General features: G+C 31.7%; 2 protein-coding genes across 9 annotated transcripts in view; both read right to left on the bottom strand.

Annotated features, from left to right (window-relative positions):
* Positions 1-18,413, bottom strand: part of LOC148598998 (uncharacterized) — a 38,167-nt gene extending 19,754 nt beyond the window's left edge. For 2 of the 8 annotated variants that reach the window (XM_088560098.1, XM_088560097.1), the window contains exons 1-8: positions 15,940-16,776; positions 15,133-15,223; positions 14,017-14,102; positions 11,245-11,434; positions 10,041-10,127; positions 8,537-8,623; positions 5,670-5,755; positions 3,925-4,003 (exon numbers count right to left, since the gene is read on the bottom strand). In XM_088560098.1, the coding sequence (XP_088416224.1) occupies positions 5,713-5,755; positions 8,537-8,623; positions 10,041-10,127; positions 11,245-11,434; positions 14,017-14,102; positions 15,133-15,140 (501 nt within the window). In that variant the 5' untranslated portion in view covers positions 15,141-15,223; positions 15,940-16,776 and the 3' untranslated portion in view covers positions 3,925-4,003; positions 5,670-5,712. The other 6 variants (XM_088560100.1, XM_088560102.1, XM_088560095.1 and 3 more) reach the window with 6 other exon arrangements.
* The window catches only part of LOC148598997 (microfibril-associated glycoprotein 4-like), a 134,665-nt gene extending 112,063 nt beyond the window's left edge, over positions 1-22,602 (bottom strand). Inside the window, exons 1-3 of the mRNA XM_088560094.1 lie at positions 22,133-22,602; positions 21,708-21,826; positions 21,338-21,434 (exon numbers count right to left, since the gene is read on the bottom strand). Coding sequence (XP_088416220.1) covers positions 21,338-21,434; positions 21,708-21,826; positions 22,133-22,418 — 502 coding nt within the window. The 5' untranslated portion in view covers positions 22,419-22,602. The remainder of the gene's footprint in view (positions 1-21,337; positions 21,435-21,707; positions 21,827-22,132) is intronic.
* Positions 22,603-22,991: the final 389 nt, after the last annotated feature.

Here is a 22,991-nt window from a genome sequence, read left to right as displayed (position 1 = left end):
ATTTCATTGTAAAGAAAAAGGTTTTCAACATATGTCATAAGAATGCACGTTATTATGGTCATGTTAATTGTACGGTTTACAACAGCTGTGATGTTTTGGGTAAAAAGCGCACTTTCATGGTAAGAGCACGGTACAAATCGAGTGTGAAGAGCATGTATGATAGGTAAACGGTACTTCATGAAGTATAGCTATCTTAAGATTGATTGATTGATTGATAGATTTAATGTTGGAGTCTAACTACTGAGCAGCGACATTTTAGGTATATCCAGGCGATGAACATGAAATGAAGAATGGGACGGGACACAAGGATGATAGAGTCGGCAAAGTTTGATAGCCCCTGGAAATAGGGAGAGGAGGGTAGGGTTGGGCAATTCATCCTCCTGTGGCGGAGCGCAATAGTTCCTACTCCGATAGAATACCATAGAAGGGTTCTTTAACATGCGAGGAACAAGGCATTTTTTCAAACACGTTGCACCACTATGGTTTGTGGCCAGGTTTTCCGTATTATTGCCTGACGACTCCAGCATGTGGCATGCCTAGGGTACACCATTCCATCATTCGGGCACCACTTTAGACTTCATACAATTATGCCTCTTGAACAAAGGTATGTTGCTAACAAAATACTCCAATGTCAGATTATTTAAAAGTAAACATTTAATAGTATAAAGATGCTAACAATGTTCCGCGTTAGTGATCATAACTTGGAACTGGAACATGGTAGATATAAAAATATACACCGTTAAAAGAGAAGTTGACAAATATGCAAAGTTTTAAATGAGTTTTCAATTGCAAAATAAATGAGGGGTTAAGGGCAAATTAAAAAAAAAGTTTCGTCAGATAAATTCCCAGATTTTCGCCAACTTGACTCTTTTGATAAACCTATTCTTATTCTAAATTAAGATATGGGTGAATTACCCATTGTTGTAGATTTAATGAAGCAGTCTTTAGAAGTGTGAAAATGAGGTCCACATTGGTTAAGTGCATACGTATTTAATCATTTTTTATTTCATTTCTATGTTTCAATAGCTTAATATGATATAGTGTTTCTTTTTATATTGTATTTGTTTCTTTACTTATCCCATAAGGGGTCAATAAAAATATTATAAATATTAACTAAATCAATAAAATGATGACTAAAACATACATTTTATTCAGTTATATGAAACGCTCTTTTGTAGAAATTCTTTTGAATTCTGAACAAGTTTAATCTAATATTGGTCTGAATTGAAACTTGTAACATTAATATCACAGTGCAAGGCAAAATAAACTTCACTCCCCATAGTGCTTATTACCAGATACCCTCTTTTGTAACGTACTAGGTGTTTTACTAGTTTACAATTTGACCTTGATATGAATGATGAGTGATTTCATATCATTGCAAGCCTCGTTATTTTTATTTTTGGAAGGAAATGGCTGTCAATCAACATTTAAGCTTTGCATTTCAGTTCAACAATGAACGTATGTGTTTGATTTACTACAACCCTAAATAATAGTTGACTGGTGTGTCGTAATTCATAGTTGTAGGTAGAATTTTACTATCTCGTTACTACCAATACATTTGAGTTCAAAATTTGTCATTCATTCAATTGCTTGCTTTACTTGAGACTGTTAATCAAAACTTCTTATCTATTGCTTAGACATGAAAATCAGTTCAATATTTGGTCTAGTACACAAGTTACAGAAAAAATCATTTCGTAAAAAGGTTAACTGTTATTGACTCTTGAAACGCACACGAGGGCCGATTGCAGTGTAAGTTTTATAATTCAACAAGGACATCATAATTTGCAAGTATACTTGCAATCTTGGTCGGCCGAAGATTTAAACAAAACAGGCATAACGACATGTATATGCAAATGGTGTTTCAAAATGTGAAAACAAATACTATGTGTGTTAACAACAAGCGGGTTACGCAGGGTCTTGTACAAAACTTTGTATTGTACACTCAAGAAAACTACAATTTAATATTCATTGCAGGATGTTGCTACGATCAAATTTAAAATAAAAGGCAGGATTGAAATTATCAGACAATAACAAGTCATAACAGTCATAAAATAAAGAAAGGCAGGACTGATTATTGTTAATATATATTTTTGCCTATATTTAAAAATTTATTCATTTAAGAGTCAACTTAACATGTAAGGTTGACTGTACGATTCATGAAAAATGGTATAATTTCCGTGTGCGAAATGTAATTTAGTAATCTGGTGAGAAGTATACGAAATATCGCATATTGTTCAAAAGTTTTACAATATTGTTTGATGTCAATGATTTGAACCGTTTCGTCTAACAACCACTTTCACATTGAAACAAAACATTTATTTTTATAGTTAAAGTAAAATCAAAATCAAGGCAGATATGATATATTGAAAATGTAAATATAAACAAGCTTAATATCACCTCTGTTTTGTCCCTGATGTTGGGTTAATAAAAAGTAACACGGATGGTTCGATTGATCGTAGCACAGTTCGTATGCTTGTACTACCTTATACAAAGATACATGTATTAAGATCCTTCAAAACATCATTAATAATTCTCTTAATGTTAGTGGTGCGTTTTGTTATATTAAATTGCATGATTTTATACTAAAACAAGCCGTCTGATATCTCACAAGCTGTCTTTGTCAATGGCACTTGTACATAGCTTTTTAGCAGATCGAATGCACTGACAAAATGTGCAATACCAATACTATCAGTGTGGTCGTCTTTTATAGGGAACGGATATGAGTTAAACATTGAAAGAAAGTTAACCTCACAAAACACCCTAAAAATGCAAACGGTCTTTTAGGTTTAGGGAGCTTCATTCACTGGTACTTGGCCCAATAATATATTTTTATAGCATATATTAAATCTCTATTCTCACGACTTCCAGCTATAAAGAACAGCCAGTATAATGTTGCTGTTTTATAAAAATAACATCAACATTAAGGCAAGCAGCTATCTTAACAAAATCTGGCACACATGCATGTTTAAAAATTTCAAAGGTGGGTCTCATTCAAAATTGTAACACTTATAGTGCAGATGAGCTTTGCTATGTGCAAAAAAATAATTTCAAGTATCTAATCAAAATATGGTCTGTTGGGGAGCGTTCAGTCATCTGTCATCAGTAATTACATTAAGGTTGTATTTACAGAGACCAGTTATTCATTCCTTAAATTATAGTGTAGACATGTTGTGATTAGAATGACAAGTGAAATGTCATCAAATACTTCAGCAAGTTTGTTTTTATGTGATGTTTTTTACAGGCAGGGTGTTAAATGTTAAATTCTAACCCATTGATTTCTGATTATATCAATGGAATACCACATAGTTAGTTTTTTAGTAAATGTCAAAAAGTTCAGTCAACAAGCGAAAAATTACGATTTCAATCATTTAAATAAAACGTTACAAATTCCATGATTAAAAATTTCATTGAAAATGTTAATATCCATCGAGTCCAATGTACTATTCAACACTTAATTCAAGGTACAAATGTATGTATATAAGTCTAGTATTTAAAGAATTAAAGCACTTTTATAAAATAGCTCCCCCCCCTTCCCAAAAAAAAAAAAAAAAAACACTGATGAGTCGATTAAATTAATTTGAGTGTAAGAAATCCAGCATTTAAGTACAAAGTCAAAAATGTTCTAAAAATACTACGAAAGTTCTGGACCAATTTACATCATTGTAATGCATCATTAAAGAGTCGCGAAAAACAGTACTTGTTTGGTTATAAAGTCTAGAAAAAATCATTTATTAAAATAATATATTTACAATATTACTATTTTTGTATTTAGCAATAATAATCAAACAAGTATAATAGTAGCTAAAACATATTCACCTTGAATGTAATAAACATATATAGCATTCTAACACCCCCTAAATACAAATCAAAATGCTATAAAGCTTATAATATTGTAAAACATTCTTTTTCAATATTAATTTCTACCTAAAATATGGAATTGGTTGGTTTAGAAGATCTGGCCTCTCCTTGCACAGGACAGCTCCAACATAAACGTCGCTTGCGTCTACAAAAAGTATGAAAACATTTTCTTAATCTGGAGATATTAAGACCGGAAAACTAGTCAACAGTGATTTTATATTTTCAACAGTTATCTGGCATTTGCCATTCGACCGAAAGATGGGATTCTCACTAAAACTAAGAAGTTGTGTTAAATGTTCAACGGCAGTAGCAAAATTAGAAAACAAATTTCTATAGAAATCAAACATGACCATATACCTCATTATTTGCGTTGGAGTAACGAACTGAACAATTGCTTCAACTTTAGCAATAAGGGTTAGACATGTTCTTGACATCTGCACCATGAAAACTGATTTATTCAACGGGTCATAGTTTTCCTTCCCTCGTTTGTCCCGGACTTGGCTTTTTATGAGCAAGTAGGCAGGTGTTTCTAGAAAAGCAGAGGACGCTTACCCTACCGATGCACCTGGTCCATGCTCCCAGTTTTTAGTGGAGTCCGAGTTGCTCATTTGCTTTTGTTACTTGACTTTGTATGTATGATTTTAGTTACTTTATGTTCTTTGTTGTGTATGTCTGTTTTCCATGTCGGGTCTTTGTCCCTGCATTACATTATTTTGATTACCGCTATAACCTTGGTTCCCTTGATTAATCCTTGACCTATAGTATGCATTAAGTAGTCAACTGTTGATTTTCAAACTTCGAGATTAACAGTGAGATTAGCAGTTGATAACTTATCAGAAGTTCCCTCTAAATATTTGATGGGATCAGACCACCTATAACCACACACAATTAATCATCAACATACATGGTAAACAAACTTACACACTGTGCATCAAACAGTCACATGTGACGTGCTATTAGTATCTAATATTTCCAACAGTCCAATGACCATAAAAGGGACGACAAAAGATTTTCTCAAACTAAACAAAAAGGAAAGATAATAGTTGACCGACGAAGAACATAACATAGTTTTATCAGATGCTCTTGTTTCCGTTAAAAAGGTGATTTATTGTCATTAAACAGTCCTAGTTTATACATCGCATCTTCCCATAAGAACCTGAGATAAAGAATACTACCGACACTGTTGATTCGGCCTTATATCTTGACTTACACGTACAAATCGATGGTAAAGGAAACTGTTGACAAAGTATACGACAAACGCGATGACTTTTCTTTCCGTATTGTCAACTTTCTTTTCAATTTCAAACTTTCTTTGCAACATTTCTTCAGTATTTGCGTATAAAGTTCACAAATCACAAATCATAAGTCAGAGCTTGCCGTTCCTACACAGACTTTTTGTATCACTCTATAATTCTTACAGTTAGACTTTTGGAACATGGTTACTGATGCTTCCAGATTGAAATCATCACAACAAAGTACATGGTCATCATCAGGTACTCGTGGATAGTTACTGTGTTATCTGCACCATAATAACCTATTTGTTGAACGTCTATTTTTTCTTTTTTTTCGTCGACCTCGGACTTGACTTTTTATGAGCAACCAAGTTGGTGTTTCTAGAAAAGCAGAGGATGCCCACCCTACCAGTACACCTGGTCAATGCTCACAGTTTTAATTGTAATCGATAACATTCTTTTGATTTCCGCTGGAATCCTGGTTCAGTTGATTACTCTTTCTATGCATTTAAACAGTAGAAACCGTATTTCAATTGATTACAGAAGAGCTCACTGAATGTGTATTAATCTGATACTTACGATGTTTTATACTAGCAGTTACTCAACCTTATGAAACCATAATTCAACTCAAAAAGTATAATTTGAGGATTTCTTTCGCCAAAATCCTGAAAAAAAATTCGATATCTATATAATGCCGTTCTATTCCAGAATTTATTGAAAGCGAAATTCATAATCATTCCGGTATAAGGTTTAGCACTGTGTTAACAAGATGAGTTTATGTTTAATATCTAGCTAAGAATGACATACAGTAAAAAGAAACAATGATTAACCCGAAATGACTGAAAGGTAAGATAAATATGCAGTGACAAAGTACTTTTTGTTGATAACAACACCTTGATTCTGCACATTTAGAGCAAGTACATGTTTTTATATCAGTTTCTCCCAAAAAGGTATAGTGTGAATGCAACATTTTTTTTTCAAAAGCACTAAACAATAATTTATTTACTACCCGTCATATGCTATCTTGAAATACAAATAAGGAATGTCGGATAACTTTTATAAAATAATGTATACAGAGGAAGATGTTTACAAAATGCTGGAATTTTTAATCGACAACATATTTGTCCAGTGTGGTGGACGTGTTTTTCAACAAACAGTCGGCATTCCAATGGGAACAAATTATGCTCCTTTTCTTGCTGACCTATTCCGTCAATCTTATGAGGCTGTCTGTATAGCTGATCTGATCAGAAAGAAAGAATATCGTTTGGCTAGATCCTTCAATCTCAGTTTCCACTATATAGATGACGTATTATCTTTAAACAATCCTAATTTCGGGGATTTGATACATCGCATCTACCCAAAAGTACTTGAGATAAAGGATACTACAAACACTGTGAAGTCAGCCTCATATCTTGACCTACACATAGAAATCGATGATAAAGGAAAACTATTGACCAAACTTTACGACAAACGTGATGACATTTCGTTCAGAATTGTCAACTTTCCTTTCATCTGTGGCAACATCCCTTCGGCTCCTGTGTATGGAGTGTTCAAATCTCAATTCATACGTTATGCCAGAGCTTGCCGAAACTACGCAGACTTTTTGTTTCGCGCTAGAACTCTAACAAATAGGCTTCTGGTACAGGGTTATGTTGCTACAAGATTGAAGTTATCACTACAGAAGTTTTATGGTCGTCATCATGAACTCGTGAATCGTTATGGTGTATCCATCAGCACCAGGAGAACTAATTTATTTGACGGGTCATAGGCTTCTTTTCCTCGTCCGTCTACCCCGGACTTGACTTTTTATGAGCAACTCGGCGGGTGTTTCTAGAAAAGCTACTCTACCGGTGCACCTGGTCCATGCTCCCAGTTTTTAGTGGAGTCCGAGTTCCTCATTTACTTTTGTAACTTTGTATGTATGATTTTAGTTTCTTTATGTTCTTTGTTGTGTATGTCTGTTTTCCATGTCTGGTCTTTGTCCCTGGATTAAATTCTTTTGATTACCGCTATTACCTTGGTTCCCTTGTATACTCTTTCATAACGAATCGTTGGCTTTAGTAGAAAACAAAGAAAATAAAAAGTCAAAGAATTGTCCCTAACTCTTAGTAATAACACTTTCAAATAAACTCATATTTGCCCATGAAGAAAACATCTTTTTCGTTTTCTTATAAACTTACCATTATATAATGATATTATTACATCCAGTGCAAAACATTTTATACATATATGTTGGCGATTCAGAACATCTCAAACTGTCATGAATATGCCTATTTACTGTTCAATAACACATCAGAATAAAGGGCTTTGTAGTTGATTTCTGCTGTAGTGCAAAGGACGGATACTTACGTTTTAACACAAGGGTTGTTGAAATTTTAATGCTTATCTTTGTTTCGCCCAAAAGAGTCTATTTTGAAGAAAGATTTCGCCCAAGTCCTTAAAAAGATACTGGATATTCATATCATGCCTTCGCTTTCCGATTATGTTTTGAAAGAAATTATTGTATACACTGATAGAACTACCCGCTGTAAAATGATTTTTTTTACCTTAATAATATGGTAACGAAAGATGATTCTCCCTATGACATGATTTAAATTTAAAGTAAATACATGTATGCAATTAACCTTACGAAACTATGTTTCGCACAAAAGAGCACAGTTTTTGAGTATTTGTTTCGTCCAAGTCTTGCGAAAAAATACAGGATATTTATATAATGCCGTTGTATTTAAGAATTTACTCAAATGAAAAATATACTAATTCTGATATAAAGTTGAGCATTGCATTAAAAAATGAGTTTGTGTTTAATATCTAGCTAAGAATGAAATACAGTAGAAAGAGTCAATAATTAACACTAAAATGGTTGAAAAGTAAGATAAATATGCTGTGACAAAATAGTTTTTGTTTACAACATCGAGATTCTGTACATATAAAGCAAGTCCATGTTTTTTTTTTTTTTAATTCAGTTTCTCTAAGAAAAAGGTATAGTGTGACTACAACATTTTATTTGAAAAACAAAAAAAAACAAAAAGACAAAAAACAAAAAAAAAACAAAACAAAAAAACACTAAACAGTGATTTAGTTCCTACCCGTCATATGCTATCTTGAAGTACAAATTGAGAATGTCAGATATTTTTTATAAAAAAGTGTTTTCATTACGAATCCAAAGCTTTAATAAAAAACAAAAAGAAAATAAATAGTGGAAGAATTGTCCCTAACTCTTAAAAACTACTCTATCAAAGTAACTCATATTTGCCAATGTAAAAACAGTTTTTTCGTTCTCGTATAAATTTACCATTATATAATGATGTTATTACATACAGTGCAAAAATTTTTATGCATATATGTTGGCAATTCAGAACATCTCAAACTGTCATGAACACATAAGAATTCCTTAATAAAGTGATTTGCAGTTAATTTCTGCTGTAGTGTAAAAGACGGATACTTACGTTTTAATACAAGGGTTGTTGAAGTTTTCATGCTCATCTTTGTTTCGCCCAAAAGAGTCTATTTTGAGGAACGATTTCGCCCAAGTCCTTAAAAAATGCTGGATATTCATATCATGCCTTGGCTTTGCCATACTTGTTTTGAGAGAAATTATCGTTTACAACGATAGAGCTGCCCGTTGTAAAATGATTTTGTTACCTTAATAATACGGTAACGAACGATGATAAGATTAAAATTTAAAGTAAATACATGTATGCAATTAACCTTCGAAACTATGTTTCGCCCAAAAGTGCACAGTTTGAGTATTTGTTTCGCCCAAGTCCGGAAAAAATGCTGGATATTCATATCATGCCTTGCCTAAGCCATACTTGTTTTGAGAGAAATTATCGTTTACAACGATAGAGCTGCCCGTTGTAAAATGATTTTGTTACCTTAATAATACGGTAACGAAAGATGATATGATTAAAATTTAAAGTAAATACATGTATGCGATTAACCTTCGAAACTATGTTTCGCCCAAAAGTGCACAGTTTGAGTATTTGTTTCGCCCAAGTCCGGAGAAAAAATACAGGATATTCATATCATGCCTTCGCTATCCGATACCTGTTTTGAGAGAAATTTTGTATACACTGATAGAGCTGCCCGCTGTAAAATGATTTTTTTTACCTTAAAAATATGGTAACGAACGATGATTCTCCCTACGATATGATTAAAATTTAAAGTAAATACATGTATGCAATTAACCTTACGAAACTATGTTTCGCCCAAAAGAACACAGTTTGAGTATTTGTTTCGCCCAAGTCCTGAAAAAAATACAGGATAATTTCATGATGCTATTGTATTGTAGAATTTTTTGAAATGAAAAATACACTAATTATGATATAAAACTGAGCATTGCATTAAAACATGAGTTTTCGTTTAATATCTAGCTAAGAATAACCTTTAGTAGAAAGAGACAATGATTAACCCTTCAATGGTTGAAAAGTAAGATAAATATGCATTGACAAAATACTTTTTGTGAACAAGAACATCGAGATTCTGCACATATAGAGTAAGTCCATGTTTTTTCTTTATATCAGTTTCTCTAAAGAAAAGGTATAGTTAGAATATAATATTCTATTTTCAAAAGCACTAAACAATGACTTATTTACTACCCGTCAGATGCTATCTTGAACTACAAATTAGGAATGTCGGATAACTTTTACAAAAAAGCGTTTTCATTACGAATCCAAAGCTTTAATAAAAAGAAAATAAATAGTGCAAGAATTGTCCCTAACTCTTAGAAACTACTCTATCAAAGTAACTCATATTTGCCAATGTAAAAACAGTTTTTTCGTTTTCGTATAAACTTACCATTATATAATGATGTTATTACATACAGTGCAAAAATTTTATACATATATGTTGGCGATTCAGAACATCTCAAACTGTCATGAACACATAAGAATTCCTTAATTAAGTGTTTTGCAGTTAATTTCTGCTGTAGTGTAAAAGACGGATACTTACGTTTTAATACAAGGGTTGTTGAAAGTTTCATGCTCATCTTTGTTTCGCCCAAAAGAGTCTATTTTGAGGAAAGATTTCGCCCAAGTCCTTAATAAAATACAGGATATTTATATCATGCCTTCGATTTCCGATACTTATTTTGACAAAAATTATTGTATTTACTGATAGAGCTTCCCGCTGTAAATTGATTTTTTTCTTTGATCTTAATCAAGTAGAAATTATCATATTGTAACGAACGATGATTCTCCCTAAGATATAATTAAAATTTAAAGTATGCAATCAAGTTAAAATACTTTCATCGGCAATATTGAAATTCTATACATAGTGTATGCATTCTTGCTACTTTCATTTCAAAATTTACAAATTGTTTCGAAGCCAATAATCAATAATTACTTACTCATAACAGATGAAAGTTTGAATTCCTCATTACACACACATATCGGGATAATGTAAATAACAAGAAAATCTAATTATCTCTACGGCTAGTGATAATTCATTCCAACAAAGAAATTTAGCAATAGAATTTTCTTAAATTCTAACACATTCACCATTACATGCCCGGACAATTATTTATTCATCAACCTAATATCTTTCAGCATCCGTCAACAAATCAATTCATAACTTCTAGTACAAGATATACTTGAAAGTTAACGCCTATTGTTTTGTTATGAAACAACCTACAAAAACTAATGCACAGATATGGGATCTTCTAAGAGAAGTCACTCGGATCAAATAAATATTTTTTTTTATCATTACATGTATGTCATCTCCAAGAATCATGAGCTCGAACGAATCGATACAAAACCAACATTTTATTGATCAAACATATTGTTGTTAACGGTTTCGGCCATTCTAAACATCTCAAAATTTTATGAGAACGCAATGTTTTTGTGCATTAAAGCATTAGAAGTCATCTAAAATAATATATGCATTGCAGTTGATCTGTGCTGAATTGTGTATATGTATGATATTTATGCTTACAATTAAAAGCTGTTCAGATATATTGTAAAAATATGTTTCGCCCGAAAGAGCGTATTTTAAGGAGAGGATTCTCCTAACTCATGAAAATGATACAATATATTTTTTATAATTTCATGAAAACGCAATGTTTTTGTGCATTCAAGCATTAGATACCGTCTTTAAATTTATTGCAGTTGAGTTTGACGAATGTGTAATATTAGGATACTTATAGTTTAAAACTCACAGTTCACTGGGAAGATTGTTCCATAAAGTAGCAGCTGCCTTGTCGAACCTACGATCACCGTGCGATTTCGTTTTCACTCTTGGCATTTCAAGTGTCACAGATTTCTGGGAGCGTAGTGATCTTGATGGGCGGTATAGACTCAGAAGCTTTTGAAGATATGCTGGAGCTATACCATGCACATGATGCAGTGCTATAAAAAAGCATAAGATCAGTATGTATTGACATCGGAATTCAACAGGTAACCAGTGTAGGTCAATTAAACCAAGTGCTATTAGGTTATATTTTCTGCGCCGTAATATCAATTTGGCGGTAGCATTCTGAACTCTTTGAAGCTTGTTCAAGCTACTAGATTTCACGCCATATATAAGGGAGTTGCCGTATTCCAATCTCGATGTTAGAGTTTTGCAAGCACTGTCCGTAATGTAACAACGAATTCGGTCAATCTTTGCCCAAGTGTATCCGATAGGCTAAGAAAACATACAATGAACTCTGGACCCAAAAACACGTCCCTGCTGAACGCCAAAGTTTAATTTGATCGAATTGGGTTGGATGGCTTCCTCGGATACTTGTTGAGTCCTTCTTTGTAAATACGAGAGAAACCATGAAAGAGCAGAATTTGCCGTAACGTCGTAATGTGCACGTAATAATTATGGGTTAATCATTGTTTCTTTTTTACTGTACGTCATCCTCAGCTAGATATTGAACATAAACTCATGTTGTTAATGCAATGCGAAACTTTATATCAGAATTAATATACTTTACATATCAGTAAATTCTGGAATACAACGGCATGATATAAACATCCTGCATTTATTTCTCAGGATAAGGGCGAAATAAATCCTCAAATTCTGCTATTTTAGTCGAAACATAGTTTCGCAGGGTTTTGTATCTGTTAGAATATGAGTTTATTGATCTATTCTATCACTGGCATTTTTAACACAGTAATGTTATGTTTTGAATTTTTATTTTTTAATGGAAACATTTTTTATTGTTTTTAATTCTTTTTATTTCATTCAAATGATAAATATATATATATTTTTATTACAAATACTGCAACGACTAATGCAAGTGTAGCCTAGGTTATAGAATTTAATCAATCATAAATCGAAAAAAATAAAAATATGATAAAATTGTGTTTGCCATTGTTCAAATTGATATTATACTTGATATATTTGTGGAAAACGAATGCTTTATTGATTATACCTATCTGATCAGTATTGCATTTTATTATTCATCAAATTAAAAAGAAATAATAAGTTTGGAATGCAATAACGCGACAGATTTTTATTCTAACAAAAAAAAACTTAATTAAACACAAATGCCCATTTACATGTGTATAGGGAGCAGCAGAAGATTTGACATTCTTTCAATCAAACTTGTGAAGGATCGTTGTCTGATACGTAGTTATCTAAAGAAGAAGCATATACATCCCCGGGTTGTATCAACCCTAGTATTATAAATCGTTTGTTGTATTTCTTATAAGTTACAAGTAATGATAATGCGACAGTAAACGACGCCTACATGATTCAGAAATGCCTCAGTAAATCTGCTTGTAACGACACCGAGTCACGATCTCAAGTTTTTTTTCTCCGTGGTTATTGAGTAAAGTGAGAATTTTCCTACTAAACAATGGACTCCTACAAAGCCCACAATGTAGCAATTGGTTGAATATTGCAGTTTATTTATACACCTGTCATCTCCGGTAGCCTTGATAGAGAATAATATTAATTTTCTAAGATATCTTTATCTTATATGACCGTAGTTGTTAATATTTTGACAAACATTTCTCTTTAATTACTTCTTCACATATCGACTGTACACGCTATGCAGTTTGACGACTAAATTGCTTAATGACATTCCTTTCATTATTAATTATTTCAACATTTCTTTCTGTATCTATTTGAAAGTGTAACATATCTATGACATAACATCTTGTTGTCAGAAAACAAGGACAAAAAGCAAATTATGTGTAAACAAAACACGTCAATATTTTATAAATTTGGTTTAACTAGGTCAACATAGTACATTATTATAGAAAGTTTTGTTATTGATTTCTATTTCTCATTGTCCCTTACTCTCAGAAACTACTCTATCAAAGTAACTCATATTTGCCAATGTAAAAAACAGCTTTTTCGTTTTCCTATATACTTACCATTATATAATGATGTTATTTCATACAGTGCAAAAAAAATTATACATATATGTTGGCGATTCAAAACATCTCAAACTGTTATGAATACATAAGAATTCCTAAATAAAGGGCTTTGCAGTTGATTTCTGCTGTAGTGTAAAAGACGGATACTTATTATTATTATTTTTATTCTTTAATTCAGTTTCTCTAAGAAAAAAGTATAGTGTGACTACAAAATTTTATTTTCAAAAGCAATAAGCATTGATTTATTTACTACCCGTCAAATGCCATCTTCTACTAAAAAGTAGGAATGTCAGATAATTTTTATAAAGAAAGTGTTTTCATTAGGGCTTTAGTGGGGAAAAAAAGAGAATAAATAGTCGAAGAATTGTCCCTAACTCTTAGCAATTACTCTATCAAATAAACTCATATTTGCCAATGTAAAAAAAACAAAAAAACAACTTTGACGTTATCTTATAAACTTACCATTACTTAATGATGTTATTTCATAACATCACAAAAATTTTTACACATATATGTTGGCGATTCAGAACATCTCGAACTGTCATGAACACATAAAAATTCCTTAAGAAAGTGGTTTGCAGTTGTTTTCTGTTGTAATGTAAAAGACGGATACTTACGTTTTAATACAAGGGTTGTTGAAATTTCCATGCTTATCTTTGTTTCGCCTAAAGAGTCTACTTTGAGAAAAGATTTCGCCCAAGTCCTTAAAAAATAGAGGATATTCATATTATGCCTTCGCTTTCCGATACTTGTTTTGAGAGAAATTATTGTATACACTGATAGAGCAGCCCTCTGTAAAATGTTTTTTTTATGATTAAAATTTAAAGTAAATACATGTATGCAATTTAATAAAATTACTTCGTTCGGCAAAATTGATATTCTGTACATAGTGTATACATTCTTGCTACTTTCATCTCAAAATTTACAAAATGTTTTCGAAGCCAAAAAACAATAATTACTTATTCATAACAGATGAAAGTTTGAATTTCTCATTTAACACACATAACGGGATAATGTAAATAAATAGAAAGTCTAATTATCTCTACGGCTTGTGATAATTCATTCCTACAAAAAAAAATTAGCAATAGAATTATCTTAAATTTTAACACATTCATCAACCTTATATCTGTCAACATCCGTCAACAAATCAATTCATAACTTCTAGTACAAGATTTACAAGAAAGTTAGCGCCGATTGTTTTATTATGAAAACTACAAAAACTGATGCAAAGATATGGGATCATTTAAGAGCATCCATTCTGATCAAACAAAACATATTTTTATTAATGTCACCTCTGAGAATTATTAACTTGAACGTAACATTATTAAAATACAAAAAACAACAATTTAGTGATCATTTATTGATCAAACATATTGTCGCTAACGATATCGACTATACTAAAAATTACAATATTTCATGAGATCGCCATGTTTCTTTGCATTTAAGTATTAAAAGTCATTTAAAATAACAATTGCATTGCAGTTTATTTGTCCTGAATGTGTAAATGTATGAAACTTATGCTTACATTTAAAAGCTGTTCAGATATATTGTAAAAATATGTTTCACCCAAACGAGCGTATTGTGAGGAAAGGATTCGCCTGAATCCTGAAGAAGATACAATATAATTTTAAAATTTCATTAATACGCAATGTGTTTGTGCAACTAAGCATTATATACCTTCTTAAAATTTATTGCTTTTGGGTTTAACGAATATATAATATTAGGATACTTACAGTTTCATATTCTAACAGATACGATACAATACATTGCGTAACTATGTTTCACCCAAAAGAGCATAGTTTGAGTATTTGTTTCGCCCAAGTCCTGAGAAAAAATAGAGGATATTTTCATAATGCCGTTGTATTCAAGAATTTACTGAAAAGAAAAATATACTAATTCTGATATAAAGTTTAGCATTGCATTAACAACATACGTTTATGTTTAATATCAAGCTAAGATTACATACATTAAAAAGAAACAATGATTAACCCTAAAATGATTGAAAGTTAAGATAAATATGCAGTGACAAAATACGTTTCTTTTGAAAACGACATCTTAATTCTGCACATTTAGAGCAAGTACATGTTTTTATATCAGTTCGTCCCAAAAAGGAATAGTGCGAATGCAACATTTTCGTTTTCAAAAGCACTAAATAATAATTTATTTAATACCGGTCAGATGCTATCTTGAAATACAAATAGGGAATGTCGCATAACTTTTATGAAATAATGTATTCATTACGAATCCAGGGCTTTAGTAGAAAAAAAAATGAATAGTCAAAGATTGTCCCTAACTCTTAGCAATAACACTTTCAAATAAACTCATATTTGCCAATGTAAAAAACAGCTTTTTCGTTTTCGTATAAACTTACCATTATATAATGAAGCTTTTACATACATTGCAAAGATTATTATATATATATTGGCGATTCAGAACATCTCAAACTTTCATGAAAACACCATGTTTCGGTTCAATAACGAATTCCTTAATAAAGTGCTTTGCAGTTGATTTCTGCTGTAGTGTAAAAGACGAATACTTACGCTTTAATACACGCGATTTTGAAATTTTCATCCTCAACTTTGTTTCGCCCAAAAGAGTCTATTTTGAGGACAGATTTCGCCTAAGTCCTAAAAAGTACAGTATATTCATATAATGCCTTCGCTTTCCGATACTTACTTCGAGAGAAATTATTGAATACACTGATAGAGCTGGTGTTAAATGAACTTTTTCTTCGATTTTATCATGTGGTTAAGAAAAATGATTCTCCCTAAGATATAAGTAAAATTTAAAGTACATCAATAAAATTAAAATACTTTCTTCGCCAATATTGAACTTCTATACATAGTGTTTACGTTCTTGGTACTTTCATTTTAAAATGAAGCAAGTAATCAATAATTACTTTATCATAACAGATGAAAGATTGACTTTCTCATTACACATTAATTTCGGATAATGTAAATAAAAGGAAATACTAAATATCTTTATTGCTCGTGATAATTCATTCCTACAAAGAAAGTTAGTAATAGAATGATCTTAATTTCTAACACATTCACCATTACATGTCCGGACAATTATGTATTCATTACCCTCATTTCTGTCAATATTCGTCAACATATCAATTCATTACTTCTAGAGCAAGATATAAGTCAAAGTTAACGCCAATTGTTTTATGAAGAAAACCACAAAAAAAAAAACTAATGCACAGATATGAAATCTTTTCACAGAATTCATTCAGATCAAACGTAGTATAGATTTTTTATAACTACAGTTGATTTCTGCTGAATTGTGTAAATGTAAGATAATTATGCTTACATTTAAAAGTTTGATTTTCTCATCACATAAAAATGTCGGATAATGTAAAGAAAAGGAAATACTAAATATAGCTGCGGCTCATGATAAATTATTCCTACATAGAAAATTAGTAATAGAATGATCTTAATTTCTTTCTCATTCACCATTACATGCCCGGGCAATCATGTATTCATCGACCTCATATCTCTCAACATCCGTCAACAAATCAATGCATAACTTCTAGTACAAGATATACTTTAAAGCTTACGCCTATTGATTTATTATGAAAATCACAACATCTAATGCACAGGTATGGGATCTTTTAAGAAAGTCACTCGGATCAAACAAATATTTTTTTATCACTACATGTATGTCATCTCCAAGAATCATGACCTCGAACGCATCAATATTAAGATACAAACCCAACATTTTATTGATCAAAAACATATTGTCGTTAACGGTTTCAGCCATTCTAAACATCTGAAAATTTTATGAGAACGCAATGTTTCTGTGCATTAAAGCATTAAGTTATCTAAAATAATATGTGCATTGCAGTTAATCTGTGCTGAATTATGTATATGTATGATACTTATGCTTACATTTAAAAGCTGTTCAGATATATTGTAAAAAAATATGTTTCACCCGAAAGAGCGTATTTTGAGGAGAGGATTCTCCTAACTCATGAAAATGACACAATATATTTTTTTTTATAATTTCATGAAAACGCAATGTTTTTGTGCAATCAAGCATTAGATATCGTCTTTAAATTTATTGCAGTTGAGTTTAACGAATGTGTAATAATAGAATACTGACGGTTTTAAACTGGCAGTTTACTGGGAAGATTATTCCATAAAGTGGCAGCTGCCTTGTCGAACCTACGATCACCGTACGATTTCGTTTTCACTCTTGACGTTTCACGTGTCACAGAGTTCTGGGAGCGTAGTGATCTTGATGGGCAATATAGAGTCAGAAGCTTTTGGAGATATGCTGGAGCTATACCATGCAGTGCTATAAAGCATAAAAGCATAAGATAAGTTCGTATTTTCATTGGAATTCAACAGATAACCAGTATAGGTCAGTTAAACCAAGTGCTATATGGTCATATTTCCTGCGCCGTGACATCAATCTGGTGGTAGCATTTTGAACTCTTTAAAGCTTGTCGTATTGTGCATGTAATAATTATGGGTTAATAATTGTTACCTTTTTACTGTATGCCATTCTTAGCTAGATATTAAACATAAACTCATGTTGCTAATGCAATGCTAAACCTTATATCAGAATTAATATACTTTACATATCAGTAAATTTTGGAACACAACGGCATGATATAAACATCCTGCATTTTTTTTTCAGGATTAGGGCGAAATAAATCTTCACATTGTGCTCTTTTAGTCAAAACATCTGTTTGTTTGTTGGGGTTTAACGTCCGAGCAGCAATATTTCAGCTATATTCAGACAATGAACATGAAATGGATGATAAAATGAACATGAAATGAAAAAAAAAGGATGGGTCACAAGGATAATAGGGTTGATTGCCACTGGAAAAAGAGGGGATGGGTAAGGTCGGGCAATTTAATCTCCTGTGGCGGAGCGCAAAGGTTCCTACTCCTTTCGAATACCACAACAGGGTTCTTTAACGTGCGAGGAACGTGGCATCTTTCCCAACACGGTGCACCACTATGGTTTGCGGTCAGGTTTTCCGTATTATAGCCTGACAACCCCAGCATGTAACACGCCAGGGGTATCCCATTCCACCACCTGGGGCACACATCCCAGTTGCTCTGTGGTCAGAGCGCCTAGCCCCCGGCTAGGTTTCTGAGCACTACTTAGTCGCCTTATACGACAAGCTTAGCGCTGCTGCAGGCCTATGTTTTTAACACCCGGACCTGCACGGGGCTTTAGTCAAAACATAGTTTCGCAGGGGTTTGTATCTGTTACAATATGATTTTATTGATCTATTTTATCACTGGTATTTTTAACACAGTAATTTTATGTTTCGGAGTTTTATTTTATTTAAATGGAAATATTTGTTTTTATTGTTTTTAATTCTTCTTATTTCATTGAAATGATCAAAATATCTATTTTCTAGATATTTTTACTTTTGCTATAATTTTTAGATTCAGTAATACGTTCTTATCTTGGTTGAGCTTTAACAGATTGCTAGTCATCCATGAGCTGATGTCCTCAACATAAGCTTCAAGTCGTGTAGATATTTCGAACCAGTTGTTAATTGGTTCAATTACTAAATATATCTGCGAATCATTAGCGTAACAATGATAAAGTATGTCATGTCGTCTAAAAATTTCTATTTTTATACTATTTAAATAATGTTTTAATACTTAATTATCCTTTAATTACATAGTTTGTAATTTTTTTTTTTTTTTTGTTCGTCTTTTCTTTTGTGGTTTTACACATTTCTATATCTAAGATACATAATTACTGTTCTGAAAAATATTTCTCCTTTCATTTTCTTTCGTATAATTTTAGGTGTTGATTACTACATACTTTGTATTGTGTATCATTTATATGCTGTAAAGCGCTTAGAATAAATGCAGTTTAGATTGGCGCTATACAAATATTGTAAATAATAATATTTTAAAAAATCAGAACAAACAAAAATGATTCTTTCATATTAATGTTGTCATCACTAAGCCAATAGCTTAGACGAATGATTTATTAAGTATGCCTTACAAGAAAACTGGAATAATAAACAAGAAAAGTCTGATACATTGATAATAATGCATTACAAAACATGATCAGGGAATTTATCCTACTTATTTCTCCATTACATTCCTAACGATAATCAATCAACATCATAATTCGTTGACTTGAATTTGATATTTTTCTGGTTCAAAAGGAAGTGTGATCAAGAGAACCAAGATTCCAGCAGAAAACAAAAGAATGTATACCAGGGACAAAAGCAGACATCAGTAACAGACACAAACAACGAAGGACATGCAATAACCAAAATAATACTTAACCCTTAACGAAATGTTTTATTACATATACTGCAACGACTAATGTATGTTTAGCCTTGGTTATAGAATTTTATCAGTCATAAATCGAAAAAACGATCTTATAAAATTGTGTTTGCCATTGTTCAAATTGATATCATACGTGATATATTTGTGGAAAGCGAATGCTTTATTGATTATACCTATCTGATCAGTATCACATTTTATTATTCATCAAATCAAAAAAAGAATTAAAGAAGTTTGGAATGCAATAAGTGCAAGATTTTTATTCCAACAAAAAAAACTTAATTAAATACAAATGCCCATTTACATTTATATTGGGAACGGCAGAAGATTTGAAATTCTTTCAATCAAACTTGTGAAGGATCGTTGTCTGATACGTAGTTATCTAAAGTAGAGGCATATACATCCCCGGGTTGTATCAACCCTAGTATTATGAATCGTTTGTTGTATCTCTTATACGTTACCAGTAATGGTAATGCGACAGTAAACGACGCCCCTGTGATTCATAAATACCTCAATAAATGTGTTTATAACGACACCGAGTCATCGATCTCAAGTTTTTTTTTCTCCGTGGTTATTGAGTAAAGTGAGAATTTTCCTACTAAACAATGGACTCCTACAAAGCCCGCAATGTAGCAATTGGTTGAATATTTCAGTTTATTTATACACCTGTCATCTCCGGTAGCCTTGATAGAGAATAATATTAATTTTCTAAGATATCTTTATCTTATATGACAGAAGTAGCTAATATTTTGACAAACATTTCTCTTCAATTACTTCTTCACATATCAAAACGCTATGCAGTTTGATGATTAAACTGTTTAATGACATTCCTTTCGTTATTGATTATTTCAACATTTCTTTCTGTATCTATTAGAAGGTGTAACATATCTATGACATAACATCTTGTTGTCAGAAAACAAGGACAAAAAGCAAATTATGTGTAAACAAAACACGTCAATATTTTATAAATTTTGTTTAACTAGGTCAACATAGTACATTATAGTAAATTTTGTTATTAATTTCTATGTCCAAATAAGGACTAAACGTCATTTGTCTGTTAGATATTTCCAACCAATCAAATTGTGTTGTAATTCGATATACGCACCAAAAAGTATATGTTACATTTTGAAACTTTATGTGTTTAATAAAATGTTATTGTTTTTGTGTTTATTTGGAAAAAATCATTACCAAAATGTGATTCTGTATTTTACATCGGTTAACAACTGTCTCTACAATATATATATATAAAATAAGAAAGAAATTAATGAATTTGTAAAGTTCGCTCAACGACGATTATTCACGTATTGACGATATAGGCAGGTATGCAGATGAAAGGGCATTAAATCGAAACGCGTGACTAAATCAGTTTCTGGTTAAGATATGTTATAAATTGGCACACTGGGTACTCACATGCAAAAGGAAAAGGCATAAAAACATGTAAAAGAACTTAAATTACACACTTGAAAATAAGGGCGACACCACTTTTTTCGCCTAAATCAAAGTTTCGCCTAAAGTCATATATTTTGAGTAAAATTTTTCTCCCAAAACGGCAAAGGCGCAAATATATATATATATATATATATATATATATATATATATATATATATATGTGTGTGTGTGTGTGTGTGTGTGTGTGTGTGTGTGTGTGTGTGTGTGTTCTTTTTACCTATCCAATAATCTGTGTTTGGGAGTCCAAATCCATTCTTGTAATCGGTCCAGTTTCTTTGAAAATTAACATCCCCGTGTATTCGTTGCTGAATAACCTTTTAAGTAAAAACACAATTATATTAAAATGCATACTTTGCAGTATCCCATTCTGCCGATGAGAGTTTGCACTTGACGAACGTTTGTAGTACATAAAAATTGTGAAGTTGGCAATATATACAATTATTCAATTTGTATTTAGGTAGTAACAAAACTTTTTTATATAAAAGAAGCAATACTGAATACTATCTGTGTATCTTTACTATGACTTCGTTTTATATTCAGGTTTTGTAGTGAGTTCAGCTTCTTATTCTAAATTTTTCACAATTTACCGTCCATGAGTCGTCAGTGCCATTTAAGTAACAAAAAACATTTATAATATTTAGTCCGTCGGGAAAAATCTCATAAACGCCATTTTCCTGAGTTCCACAAGCAAGATCGCTACAGTCCACTAAAATATAAAAGTATAATTTTAAAATAGCGAAAAGGCATATGGGCATCTCAGCTTTTACTTAAGTACGATGTAACAACGATATTTCATTCACATGATTGCATAAATACACTCATATGTATATACTATTAAAAATGTCATGGTTATTGAAATAAATTAGGTTATGAATTACCTGTACTCTATACAATGTACAAAAAACGAATTTTGATAGTGCTGAGGCAATTGGGACTGAAAATCAAGAGATCTCAGATAAAGTACAGTTCAACGAAGAGGTATTTGTACAACAAATTCTGTACTATAACTTACCTAATCTTGACATCTTTAGCAAAAGTATAACTTCGAATTGACGACGAAAACAACATTGATCCAATAGACATGATTCCGTCACGGTATCGTAGAAGGCAACACAACAGTCAGAGCTAAGCATACATTTATACGTACAAAGCAACAAGTCATGATCGTTGTATCCCGCTTTACGTTCGTCAATTTGACTGACTTGTACAAGAAAATTCTGCCCTTCATATTTTATCCCATGTACATTGATGACAAAATAAGCAAGTGCTGATATAAATAGTACCCTTAAATTGTGCATGTCCTTGAAAACGATATCTTTATATTTCACCAGATCCAATGTGTTTTGGCCTCACTTTCAGCGTCGGGGAAAAAAACTACTTTAATGCAAAAGTCCGTGACGATTTCACTTGCAGTTTTTTACTATAAAATTTGTCTAATATGAAAGAAAATCTATCTCGCACAAACCACTTAAAACATTAACAGTGCCCCTTTTAGTCAGATGTAAACAGGTTATTTTAAGTATTGAAATGAGGAAAATCATTTTCTATCTTTTTTTTTTAAATAAATTTGAAATTATGTAATTGCAACGAAGGTATTATGTTCCATCACTGTTACCACGTATTATATATTTTAAATACCAGAACGAATAATGGCATTAATAATGTTGAACAAAAAATATTAAAACTCGATGTAAATTGTATTGTAATCTCACTTCCGTAACAAAGTGTTCAACGCGGACGTAAACGAACGAATAAGTGGTTCTATTATGCACAATGAAAACCATTAGTAAATCTCTTTTTTAAAAGTCAACAAATTTATAGGTTTCTTTAAGAATCATTTTAGATAGAGGGTATCTTAATAGATATTCGAT

This window comes from Perna viridis, chromosome 14 (assembly GCF_037379345.1).
Source record: "Perna viridis isolate PV_CMFRI_1.1 ecotype Kerala chromosome 14, ASM3737934v1, whole genome shotgun sequence".
Classification (NCBI taxonomy): Eukaryota; Metazoa; Mollusca; class Bivalvia; order Mytilida; family Mytilidae; genus Perna; species Perna viridis.
The sequence above is the reverse complement of the archived record's forward strand: the minus strand, read 5'-3'. Positions and strand labels throughout refer to the sequence as shown.